The sequence below is a fragment of the Gavialis gangeticus genome, unplaced genomic scaffold (genome assembly GCF_001723915.1).
Source record: "Gavialis gangeticus isolate Ggan-Ray unplaced genomic scaffold, GavGan_comp1, whole genome shotgun sequence".
Lineage (NCBI taxonomy): Eukaryota > Metazoa > Chordata > Crocodylia > Gavialidae > Gavialis > Gavialis gangeticus.
This window is the reverse complement of record NW_017728992.1, coordinates 108,161,298-108,174,636: the sequence shown is the minus strand read 5'-3', so window position 1 is coordinate 108,174,636 and position 13,339 is coordinate 108,161,298. Positions and strand designations below refer to the sequence as shown.

The following is a 13,339-nucleotide window of genomic DNA, read 5'->3' as shown; positions in this document are numbered from 1 at the left end:
CAGGGATTCCTTGCATTCTCCTCCTCTTCCATCTATAATTTTGAACTCGTTAGCTGATGGCAGCTCTCAAAGGTCCATGATTGAATTGTCTAAAAATGCTTAACACCAAAGCAATCAAGTCAGTGCAGCGGAAGGGGGATGAGGGGCAGGTGTGGTCCATGAGAGGGATTGCTGGAGCAGGCAGGGTCCACAAGGAATTGGGGAAATGGGAGGGGCAGGTGACATCCATGGTGCAGATTGGGGAATCATGGCGGCAAGAGGGGTCCACAGAAGAATTGGGGCAAATGGGGTCCACAGGGGGGCTTAGGGAATTGGGGGCTAGTGGGGTTTGCAGGGATGGATGGGGGGGGCAAATGGGGTCCCCAGGGGGGTTGCTGGGATCAAGGAGGGTTTGGCAGGATCAGGGGGGCTCACAGGGTCTATAGGGGGGATGGGAGGCAAAGGTAAGTAGGAGCCCAGCAGAGGGGGAAAGAAGAGGAGTAGCAGCATAGAGGGGAGAGGGGACTGCAGGGGAGGAGTGGTGAAGCCTGCATAGGTAATAGGGGGCAGACAGAAGCTGTGGCTCCAGCTCCGGCCCTGACCCAATCCCGGGTTGGGGCCACGGATGTAGCAGCAGCCTGTTCCCCATTGCCTGGTACTCAACTGTATGGTGAAGGGCTTTTGCCTCCATGTTAAATGGGTGGAAAAACACCTTGTCTTCTAATTCAGTAAATACAGTGTTTCCAAAGGCCAATCAGAAAAAATGATTTCATTCAGATATTTTTCACCATCAAAGAACAACTTTCTCTCTAAGAATTCAGTCATATACTCATTGTACAACTCTCATTAGGTCTCATGTTTTCAAAGAAGTATAAGAAGTAAACATTTCCAGGTTCATATTAAGTTTTGGACAATTATAAGTTTCAATAAAATTTGAGAAAAGGTAAGGTAAAGACTTGTATTCAGTAATCTCTTTTTGGAAACATCTTGCCACAATCAAATGCAATGAGAAATCATCACATGTTTTTCCCCTTACCCACGTCCCTTGAACACTGATATGTAATTCTCTTCACCTTCCCAAGGTTTGAAGTCAATACAGCTTTTCAGTCGATACTGTTCAAATGCCTTGAGGATAACCCCCTTGGCATTCATTTCTGTAGGGAAAACAAACAACATTCTTACTAATATATCACCAAACTGAGGTTCTTGGTAAGTTTGTATATGGATTTCCTTTGTCAAACTTGTATTAAAATCACTGGGAGTCCTGCCAGATTAAGGACTAAAAAATACTAAGGATCCTAAGAATCAAACCTTTGGAAAACTATAGTCTCTTTTCCTATGCATAGCTTAGGGGTGATTCTTAGGGTAAAAACATATATCATGTTTGAGTCGGTTCTGACTGATCCGAGTCAAAACCTGGTAGTGGCATAGCCCTTTACATATACAACTTGTCCCTGAAATGAATAGTAATTAGCTGGAATTAGCTGGGATTGTCCCAAGAAAAAGTGTTATCTCAGGCTAAAAACAGATGTGAAGGTTTATCCTGGGTCAGATTGTCCCAGGCTTTAACTCGCATCAAAACAGTCACAGTACAGTCATTTACAACCATGCAGTTTTTGTGGCGATTTACTTGAATTAGCTCAGATTGTCCTAGAGAAAAAGAGGGACCATGGGTTTGTACTTCTATATGTTCTCAAGGTAAAAAGCTTTGTCTTGGGAGAAATCTGAAATCTGTTTTTAGTCTCAGATACGTCACAGGTACTTAACATGGGACAGCGGGCTTATACACACACACACACGTTCCCGTATGTGTATATGTATATGTGTGTGTAATATATATAGCAAGAGCATGTATTATTTGTAAGTTGCTCTCAACTCTCATGCATCTCTGTGGGGTTTATCTGAGCAAGCACCAAATAAAAACTGTAAGGATTTCAGATTCCTTCCAAAGCAAACTGAGGGTTTGGATTACAAACACCACCCAGGAATTGTTCCAGCTCTGAATATTAACATGTCTGGGTCATTTCCTCTAAGAGACTTGCTTGGCTTAAACCCCTTCAGATGTTAATAACCAAATAATTCTAAGTCAAAACTAGATTGAACAAATGGAAAATTAATATTTCCTAAATAAAAAAAAAAATCCCCAGTTCCTTTTTATATAATGTTACACATTAGACCCATCCGTTCAAAAACAAACCGGAATTTAAAACTGGTGTTGTTTTCAACCAAAACAGATGACAGACAGACAGATAGGCATGCACATGCATACACACACACACTGTTCAAAGGAAAATACTGTACCCAGGCTATCCTCAAGGACATATGGGATAGTGAGGGGCCACCTATACTGGTCACCAATAATGGAGTTTCGTTCCTGTAAGTGTGAAAGAACATAAATACAAAATGTTCACTAAGGAATTATACTTGGGTTAGAAGTAGAAGAGTTTAGTAGATCAATACTGCAGTGTAAGTCATAGGTCTTACAAAATGGTGCAATGTATGTGACAAATAATTCTGGGAGCTCAAACTATGGGGAAGATGGTTCAGCAGTCTAGGTCTCAGTTTGGAAATGTCTTGACTTCCCAGAACCAGAGCCTTATCTCAACAGTTTCTGCCCAGGCTTTAAATCTTTCCTGAGGTACCCCAGCTAAATTTCCTATAGTATGCAAGCTCCAGGCTTCCAGATAAGACACTGAAATCTGAAGTACTACTTGCTTGGCATTAACTTTCACAATGCCAGGCCTTTCTTCATTATATTGTAAAAGTCAATGGCACCATTTTCATTTTAGATTTTATGTTAGACCTTGCCCCATCTCATACAATCTCTCCTTCAAAAAGGTTCCGTTCCAAACTTGTTCCAGTGTCCTTAACCAGATCTTCCTTTACATTTCACTGACGCACTATTGGCACAAAATGGGACACTCTGAGATGCTCCATTTTGCCCCTTACTCTGTGGCACCTGCAGCTGTTCCTGAGTTTGGGTCTCAGCTGAGTGAACCAGAGAGTGGGAGCAGGGATGAGAGGACAACTGAACATAGGAAAGGACTGGGAGTTCTGGTCTGAGCTGAGGCAGGGGACAAGGGATGGGAAGCAGGTAGTTATTCATCACTACTTAGAATAAACATATGTCCCACTTTCATCAGGACAGTGCTGTTTTAAACGCTTGTCCCAAGTGTCCCTCTAAAAATGCCATGGCCATCCTAAGTAGTAATGAATGGTCACCTACTTCTAGTAAAGGCAAGAGCAAAGTCCTGTTGACTTCAAGGGGACCAGGTGCAGGCTACGTTCAAAGGATTCCCCCGGGCCTTTTTGAGATATAATGCATGATATACATGTAATTTTCAGTTTATTAGATGAGTGAGGTAGTCATTAAGGATCTACTTTCACAGAACTTTCAATAGGGCTAATTACGTGAGGAAGAAGGATTTGCAACATTGATCTGCAACTTACAGAAGTTGACAATACGTAATGTGCAGATAGATGAGGCATATCTCAGCCAGACCTGTCTGCATGTGACTGATGCTGCTGATACTCTGGTAAGTACAAATATAAGTCACAGTAAAGAAAATAAGCTAATTATCATCTACTGGCTGACTTGTTTTCACTCTGGATAATGTTTCTGCAATTTTACCAAGACACTCATTCTCTACAACATTTTGTACAGATCCATCCCTAGACAGTTTCATTTCATTGTTCCATTAACAACATTTATTGTTAGTGCAAAGAGGGTGGGCTAATCATTTTCAGATCAGGAGTATTTTTATATTGCAGAAGTCAATGGCACCATTCTCATTTTAGATTTTACATTAGAACTTACCCCATCTAACACGATATCTCCCTCAAAAAGGTTCAGTCCTAAAGCTGAAAAGGAGGAACTGATTAATACCCAGACATAGTAGTAATCTCCCAGACTCGCAATGAAATTTTAAAAATATTTACAAGACTAAATAAAAAAAATCACCTTCATTGATGTCAAAGATATCCTGATCAATTCCACCATCAACATCTATTTTGGAAAAATAAAAGACAAATGAGATAGGACATTAGCCCTGGTTATTATCTTCACAAAGTGTGAAAATTAATGCAATAACAGTAACAGTAATTATAAATCTGTGTCTGTCCCATTTATGTTTATGAGCAGCTGTTTTTGTTGGCTGCTTTCAGTGCATACAAATAGAACTCTAAACAGTACTCACCAAATGTCTCTGAAGTAGGCTGGAAGAAAAAAAGATGATAATATGAGGATGCATGAAAGGAAATGCTATTAATATTCCTCTTTTAATAAGAATAATGTGCTAAACTCACAGCATTTACTGCTGGCCACCTTTGGCATTGTCATAATAGTCTATGATAAAACTACACTAGAATAAGTGGATTCATAATCTTTCCCAAATCTCAAAGCACTTTCTAAAGAAGATGAGTGTCCCCAGTTTACAGATGGGAAAACTGAAGCACAGAAAAATAAATATTTTGCAAAGGACACCCAGCAATTCAGTTGCAGAATAGAGTATAGAATCCAGGTGTCTAGAGACCGTCCAGTTTTCTGTTCTCTTTCTACCCATATTTTGTGGATTTAAATATTCCATACTGTCATTAGCTGGCTTCATTTCATGGCAAAACTGTAGTGAAATATACATACTGCATTTTTCTTTGCTCTAACTAATCCATAAAATATATTCCTATATTAGACAGAACACCTGGTTTCATTTTAGAGTATTACATTTCAAATAACACTGCAGTATAGGATAAGGCATAAATATCTTTTTTAAGTAACTTGTTTGCCCCTTTTCTGTTTCTAAGGAGAACTCTTCTTTTTGTAAATTGTGGGGTTGCCACAACTGAAAGAAAAAAAACCCTTAAGATTTAATAGTGTTAGACACAGAAACAGTAGCAGATAACCAGCTATAGAAGACACTATACTATGCAGGAATAGAGTCCAATTTGAGAGAGATTTATTTTAACTAAGGTCTCTGCTTTCATTGTTATACTTTGTCTGTGCAAATAATTTGTAATCTATTCCTGACACAATTTTGGATGTACTATATGGGGGGTCTGATTTTTTCCAAAGTCACATTATGTATATATACACACTCCCATAATTTCAGCTGCAGATAAAGTCAAGGGTATCTTATAGTCCTCAGAAGCCTTAAAAATCAGGTCTTCAGAATCCACAGCCATATTTGCCTCCATCAGTTCTACAGGTAATCTGCATTGTTAATAGGCAAGTAAATATGATAACTAGAATTTTCAAAAGGACTCTAATCATGTATTTTGCAAAAGCAAATAATTATGGGAGCATACCAGATATCTGTGTAGTACTAAATCCGATCAGAAATGTGTTGACATTTTTTTTGTCAGAAAATACTGATTTGTTAAAACTGAATGTGTTTGCAGGAAAACAGGAGTTTCAAAGAATTTCTGGTTTGAAAACTTGGGGGGAAAATATTTTGAAATTACCAAAATTATCCCATTTTGTCATTTCTTAATGGAAAACAATATATTTTTAAATCTGAAATGATTTTACATTTAGTAACAGAAGCACACTAACAAAATACTGCTAATGTCCCTGATAATCCTTCCTTCTTAATGTCTTTGGAGAGTTTTCTAAGGACCTCCTAAGAGCCAGATTGCAGCTGGCCTTTGCATTAGGGGATGTCATGAAGCCTTATTTTGGTAAGTGTGCCTGCTATTTTTATTAGTGTTTGCAGGGGGAGGAGGGAAGGAGTGGAGGAGATGTTATGGCTGATAGCCAATGGCAGTGAAGTCAGGGAGAATTCAGCTTTTGTGGGATTCAGTTGGTGTTGGTCCATGGCAACAGCCATGTGAGAGATTTCCAGAGTGGTTGTCGTGTCTCTGTTCCAGCTCACCACTATGGGCTTGACCCTGTGCTCACTGAGTGGAGAAAAATATGAAGTCCACTATCTAAGCAGTATCATTTTTATAGCATTGCCTTAGTGATTTTTACATGACAGCTACATGACAGTCCCATATCTTACAGGCTTGCATACAGAATGCTAATGATTGTTTTCTAATATGTTCCTTCATTCAACATGACCTTTGCATTATAGGGCCAGATGCAGCAATAGTTTGACTATAATACTGTTAATGATTAGCTTGTAAGATACATGTAGCAGAACTTGCTAATGTCAGGAGTTAGTAGCACTGTCCTTGTTGGAAGAAACCATTCCAGGGGTGGGTGAAAATGGATTATTTTTGTCAGCGTCCATTCAACTGGCACAGTTGCTTTTTAGGTCATTCAGTTCTTCCCTCATGAGCAAAATACTTGTGGTTCTTGCCCTCATTTTTCAGCAGTGGTTTAACATGCAGGTGGAAGGAGGCAGGACATGTGAAAAAACACTGATTATCTAAGTAGTTTATCATGGTTGTTCTTTGTCTTGACCTAATCTGGAAAATGATGATTGCAAATGTTACAGAGCAAGCCATACTGGACCATCTTGGTAACTAACAATGTTCTTCCATTCCTACATATGCTGTTATAAAGCTCCAAAAAAGCTCTTGCACATACTTTGAAGGCATTCAACTACTAGCCTGGAATGTTTAGGGTGTCTGTCACTTTAAGGGCTGGAGCAGGTTGCTGCCAGGTGGCTGGTAAGAGTGGCCATTTTGGAGAGCTCTGTTATAAGAGCAGAACAGTTTGTGTTCAGCTGCCTGGGGAGTAACATCACCCAGTGGAGCTCCTGCTCCAGGAATATCTTGGAGGTAAGGGTGAGGCTATGGGAAAGGAGGAGGCCTCATTTGTCTTGGGCATGACCTAAAACTGCACCCTGCTGGGATAGAGGCCTGGTGGTCCTCCTTGTGGCAGGGCAGGGACACATAAATACCAGGACTGAGAACCTCCCAGGTGTAAGGCAGGTCAGGGCGACTAAACCCCTGCCCCCACCTTCAGGTGGGTTACTAGGAGAGTCGGGGGCTCAGATAAGCTTATTGAGAAGCGCCTGAGTCCTATGGGGTATTGGACTCTGGAGGTGAGACAGGCATGCTCAAAGAGGAGAAGCTGAGCCCAAGAAGGTGTAAGACCCCAGGCCCTGAGAGTTGCAGGGTGGAGTTGTGGAGCCAGTTAAGCTCAGGGAGTAGTGGCTGAGTCCTAAGGGGTGGAAGACCCTAGGCCCTAGTGTAAGAGGCAGAGTTGTGGTCTGAGAGACAGGCGTAGTGGTCCAGTGAGGGGCTGGGGTGAAGTAGGCCCATAGTTGAATAATCGCTCAGTCCCATTTGGGTGAAGGTCATGGGATAGGCCCCAAAGACAATGCCAGGGCTGACTGAAGGGTGAAGAGCAAAGCCAGAGGATCTTCATGGAGTAGGGTGGAGTGAGTATGGCTTGGTCTGGATAGGCAGCATGCAAGAAACTGGGTAAGAGCCAGTGGAGTGCAAGAGGCCCCGGTGAGAGAGGGGTGGTATGTGTGTGGCCCCAATCTGGGCAGTATGATAAAGATAAAACTGTGTGTCCAGTTTGGCCCGGCCTTGAGCCAGAGTATCGTCACACAGTGAGACATCGGCGAGGCATGGGACACATGTTGGGGTGGTAGAAGCATGTACTGATCACCCACGGTCATTTGGGTGCACAAAGGGCAGCCTCCCACCTAGTTGACCTCTCAATCATTTATCAACAAGGTGTGGCAGTCGAGCAAGGTGGGCAGTTTGCCCAGAGACAAGGGCGGGGCCATAGTAGTACCAGGCCTGGAAGGTGCCTTTTGTCACCCCTCCCTTTTCTATTTGAAGACCTCCAAAATATTTATCATCAGTGGGTTACCCAACCCAAAAAACATTCTAGACACCTTGGTGGCTCCAACAGATTGCTAAAGCACCTAATTCTACAATGTATCATTACAGTGAGAGACTGCGGGACCTGAACCTATTCAGCCTCCACAAGAGAAGGCTAAGGGGGGACCTGGTGACTGTCTATAGACTCACTAGGGGGGACCAGAAGGGTTTGGGGGAGACGCTGTTTCCCCTAGCGCCCGCTGGCATAACAAGGAGTAATGGGCACAAGCTGATGGAGAGGAGGTATAGATTGGACATCCGCAAAAACTACTTCACGGTTAGGGCGGCTAGGAGCTGGAACCAACTTCCAAGGGAAGTGGTGCTGGCCCCTACCCTGGGGGTCTTTAAGAAGAGGCTGGATGCCTACCTGGCTGGACTCGTTTGAGTCCCATTTCTCTTTTTGGGGTTTTTTGTTGTTCTCCCGCCCTGGCGGGGGGTCGGGCTAGAAGATCTACTAGGTCCCTTCCTACCCTTAATCTATGAATCTATGAATCTATGACAGTTGAACTGCTTCCCATTCTTTATAACTTTTTTAAATGAATTTTTAACACAAAAGCTACAGAAAATGATTTTACTGTTATCCATTCTTTAAAAACTTTCTACCTGAAGTCCTTCTGGCTATGGTAAGTCATGAAAATGAACAGGAGATGGTATAGGTATACCAAGTAATTTAAAATGCCCAGAGGTAAGATGGGCAGCCATTTAAGTCATCCGAGTAGCATTAGCAAATCCCACTGATTTCAGTATTACAGGCACTTCTTAACCTGATTTAAACATTCCACATTTTTCATACCAGAACAGCCTGCTCTTAGCTGTCCACACCTCATTAAAACTCCTTAAATTGCTACTCACAGCTCCTTACCTCTGTTAGCAACCATGAAATTAACAGAACCCAGTTAGCTTCAGGGCTGCTAATAGCACAGAACTGACAACAGCTGAGGTGAGCTAGAAGCATTAACAACTTATCACATGGGTCATGCAATTTTCTGGTTGTCAAACAAGCCCACTATTTATACTTAGCCAATATGATAAAAGTTACAAGCTGTGGCTGTACACTGCCAGAGATATGGTGGGGAAGTCCTCTTGTAACATTTGGAGAAAAGACATAAATATCTTTGTGCATCTTATTCCAAGCTCTTCCATGTCCAAGGCACCTGCATTACAAAACCCTAGAAACTTTTTGTTCAGCGTGACCACAAGGTCATTTTACTTTAAGCAAGAAAGAAGCATGCCCTTGATGACCTCTTGATGGAGCTGCTGTGGAAAGGTAAAGAATGCACCGAATCATGAGATGGGGGAGGAGCAAGAATAGCAAGAACTAGGGTGGGAAGGGGAGCAGCAGCAGAAGGTGAGAGAGAGGCAGGATTGGGAGGATGGAGAACAGGATAGCTGTGGCCTCAAGAAGGCTACAGAGGGACAGAAATAAGGAAGAACAGAACAAGAACAATGACAGAGGTCCTCAGCAATGCTGGGGACATCTGAGCACTCGCTGGCCCCAAAGCCTGTACAAATGTTGTCCTATGCACTAGGACTAATTAGATCACAGAACTACAGCCCTGCATGGGCCCAATTTGTCCTGTCTTCTTGGGGAGAAGATAGGACAATCAGTTAGATATCTGAAGTGTTGATATACTAATGTGAGAAGCATGGGGAGCAAGCAGGAAGAACTGAAGGCCTTATTACAATCACATAATTATGCTATAATTGGGATTACAGAGATGTGGTGGGGTAATTCACATGACTGGAGTATGGTCATGGATGGATATACTTTGTATAGGAAGGACAGACAGGGGAAAAAGAAGAAGGTGTTGCCGTATAAATTTTCAAGTGATGTAGATATGTTCTGAGATTCAGTACAAAGTGAAAGGTAGGCCTATTGAGGGCCTCTGGGGAAAGGTCAGCAGGGGGCATGTCATGGTGGGTGTCTGTTACATGCCACTAAACAAGGAAGAGGATGTGGATGAGGCCTTCATTAAACAATTTTTAGAAGGACAATTGATAGTGCTTTCAAACCGCAGGACTTGGTTCTCATGGGGGACATTAAATATTGGAACATTTGCTGGGTGGAAAACACATCAGTACACAGGCAATCCACAAGCAAATTTTTGGAGTGTGTTGGGGATACCTTCTTGATACAGTTGGTAGACAGACGAACTGGAGGGAGCTGTTCTCAACATGCTGCTCAGAAACAGGGAGGAATTGGCTGAGAATGTGAAAGTGGAAGGCAATTTGGATGACAGTGACCAAAAAATGATAAGAGTTCAAAATCCTAAGGAGAGGAAGGAAGGAGAGCAACAGAATGAAGACAATGGACTTCATTGCGGGATCCCCTAGAAAGCAAATCTAAGGGGAAAAGGAGTCCAGAAGAGCCTGCCTGTGCTTTAAGAAGGCCTTTTTATGAGCACAGAAGCAAGCTATCCCAATGTGATTGCTGTCCTGGGGAAGATCAAAGAAACTATAGATCCCTTAAAGAATGCAGAAGGCAACTTGGTTATAGATAATACAGGGAAGGCTGAAGCCGTTTTTTCCTTTAGTCTTCACAAAAAGGGGCAAGTATCAGGTGATGAGTGCAGTTGGCAGCAAAGTTAAGGAAGGAGACAAACAGCCTAAAGTAATGGCAGAACAGGTTAGGGATTACTTAAGAGCTAGATGATTCCAAGTCAGCTGGGCTGGATGGGGTGTTCCCTAGGAAGGAATTGATTGAGGTAATTTTCAAAGCCATTAGCTCTTTGAGAACTCATGGAGGTCGGGTAAGATCCTGAATGACTGGAAAAGAGCAAATTTAGTGCCCATCTTTAAAAAAGAGAAGAAGGATGACTTGAGGAATAACAGACTAGTCAACCTGATCTCAATACTTGGAAAGATCATAGAGCAGGTGTCTACTGTGTAGTACCAACAAGTGAACAAGGTGATCAGAAAAGTCAGCATGGATTCAGCAACAGCATATCATTCTCGATCAACCTGATTTCCTTCTGTGTTATGGTGACAGGTTATGTGGAAGGTGGAAGAGCAGCAGACTTCATCAAGGCTTTTGATGCTGTCTCACATGACATTCTCATGAATAAATTAAGGAAATACAGATTACATGAAAGTACTCTAAGCTGGATCCATAACTGTTTGGATCGTCATGCTCAATAAGTGGTCCTTAATGTCTCAATATCTAGTAGTGGAGAAGTATGAACTGGGATTTCCCAGAGGTGAGATCTAGGCCCAATATTGTTCCATATCTTCATTTGTGATCTAGATGGTGGGAGTGAGGACACACTTAGCAAATTTTCAGCAAGCTAGGTAGAGTTGCAGATCCTTTGGAGGGCAGGACTTGGATCCAGACCTGGATAGATTGGAAAAACAGTCTACAATCAATCAGATTCAACAAGAACAAGTGCAAAGTCCTGCACTTGTGATGGAATAATGTCATGCACAAATGCTGACTAGGCTGCAGTACTGCAGAGAAGGACCTGGGGATTACAGTGGACTGTAAACTGAACATGAGCCAACAGTGTACTCTTGTTGCAAGAAAGGCAAACTGGGTTGTATCAACTTGCAAATCAAGGGAAGTGATTCTTCAGTCCAATCAGCATTAGTGAGGCCTTACCTGGAGTACTGTGTCCAGTGCTGAGTCCCACATTTCAATAAGAATATGGACAGATAGGAAAGAGTCTAGTGCAGAGTGACAAAAATGATCAGGGGTCTGGGAAACGACACTTATGCAGAAAGGCTGAAAGAACTAGGATTATTTAGCCTGGAGAAGAGAAGACTAAGGGGGGATTTAATAATGGTCTTCAAATACCTGCAAGGTGGTGATAGAGAGGATGAAGATGGGATTTTCTCTGTGGCCATATGGGACAGAAATGGGAGCAATGGAAATTTAGGTTGGAGATTAGGAGAAACTTTCTGACTGAGAGGGTGGCCAGACGTTGAAACAGGCTACTTAGAGAAGTTTTGGAATCTCCATCCTTGGAAATTTTCAAGAGCAGGTTGGACAGGTGCTTGGCTGGATTAGTTTAGCATTGAGAAGGGGGCTGGATTAGATTTCCCCTTGGCATCTTGAAACCTTACTTTTCTATAAGCCTATGACCCATCAGTCTTGGTTGTCTTTGCAGGTGAATGCCCTTCCAAATATGTTCTGTACCACAGCAGGTCAGATAAGAGGCAGGTGAACCTTTTGCATTCCCTACTCTTTCAATATCTTCTGCAAGTGATGGCAAATGTTAGGAGTCAGAAGTCATTCAACAATTGGGTTTACATACAAACTCAGGGGGACCCTGAGGAGAGACCAAGTATTCAGTGGCTAGATTCCTAGAATGGCTTCATGATGCAAGGGAGCCTGAAAGACTTCTTGCAGCTGAGCTTGGGAAGATAAGAACTATAATGTTCTTTGGTTTGGTACGGACTGTAACATAGAATCATAGGACTTGGGGTACTTGCAGGTGAACACAATTCTGAGCCTAACTACTGGTGTAGTTGTGACATGATTTTTATGACTTCATTACTTCTGATTTACACTGATGGAAGAAAGATCAGACTGGGGCCCTTAGCAGAGAAATTAATCATATAGTACTGTAGATCTACAGACTAGGCAGTTTGAAGATTTCTCTTCAGCTGAACCATCTGTAATTACATAATGTCAGTAGCCCTCTATTACTAAATATTACTCTACTGCTACTTATATCTACCACTATAACTTCACTAACTCCTGTGATCTGGAAACTCACACCAATAGTCCTCACAGAGGTAAAGGACACCTACATACCAGGAAGAATCTGCAAGGTTCAGAAGCTGAAATAATATGATTTCTATAAACACCTATAGGGAAAAGCTGTATTTCAAAGTTGTCGAGTGCCTTCAAATATGTCAATGAAAGATTACAGTTCCAATCATTATAATCATTTACAACAATACAAGATGCCAAACTCCATCTTTCAAACAAGTTATCCAGCACAACGATCAAAACTTTTTCATTCGTAGACAAAATTATACACCTGCATTAAAACCTCCAAAAGTAGAATCATAAAACAGTGTAATTCAGTCCAGGCTGCATTCATAGTGGGTAACAGAACACACAGGTGAGAAATAATTCACATACCAAATTATTTCAAATTATTTTTGTAACCAGTTCAGCAGTAACTGAAAACAGTCATAAACCAATGGTTGTCCAGTGGCTGCTGTTGAGGGAATTGGTGATCTGTTTCTGGCTCCTAGCAAATTTGACCTGATCCTTATTATGGGGAATCTCAGAAATCCAGCCAATTCCAGTGAAATAACCAGTGTGAGTGGGGATATTTATTGGGTAAATATTATTCCTGCAAACATCATATTTTAATAAATATTATTCCTGAAAACTTAATCAAACTACTGGATACAAAAATAATCAGACTGAATATAGACATTGGATTTATGGCACATTATAACCTGCCTAACATCTGGTACTCCAGATAACTTTGCTATATACCAGCTACATCTCGGTCCTTTTCCTGCCTGGGGTAGGGGGTCGGGACACGATGATTCTTTGAGGTCCCTTCCAACTCTACAATCTATGAATCTATGAATCATCAGGTCTACATTCCCCTTCCCCCCCCCC

At 41.9% G+C, this 13,339-nt stretch overlaps 1 protein-coding gene and 1 long non-coding RNA gene across 3 annotated transcripts in view; one reads left to right on the top strand and one right to left on the bottom strand.

The window, feature by feature from the left end:
* Window positions 1-13,339, bottom strand: part of MEP1B (meprin A subunit beta) — a 50,624-nt gene that overhangs the window by 17,124 nt on the left and 20,161 nt on the right. The window contains 5 exon segments of the mRNA XM_019526735.1: window positions 1,016-1,133; window positions 2,281-2,353; window positions 3,797-3,840; window positions 3,941-3,985; window positions 4,176-4,194. Of these exon segments, the coding sequence (XP_019382280.1) occupies window positions 1,016-1,133; window positions 2,281-2,353; window positions 3,797-3,840; window positions 3,941-3,985; window positions 4,176-4,194 (299 nt within the window).
* Window positions 1-13,339, top strand: part of LOC109304256 — a 52,126-nt gene that overhangs the window by 25,046 nt on the left and 13,741 nt on the right. The window contains exon 1 of one of the 2 annotated variants that reach the window (XR_002099320.1): window positions 6,582-6,699. The exons of the other annotated variant lie outside the window; for it this stretch is intronic. This is a non-coding gene — a long non-coding RNA (uncharacterized LOC109304256). Of the gene's footprint in view, window positions 1-6,581; window positions 6,700-13,339 lie in introns of those variants that run through there. 2 annotated transcript variants of the gene reach the window in all.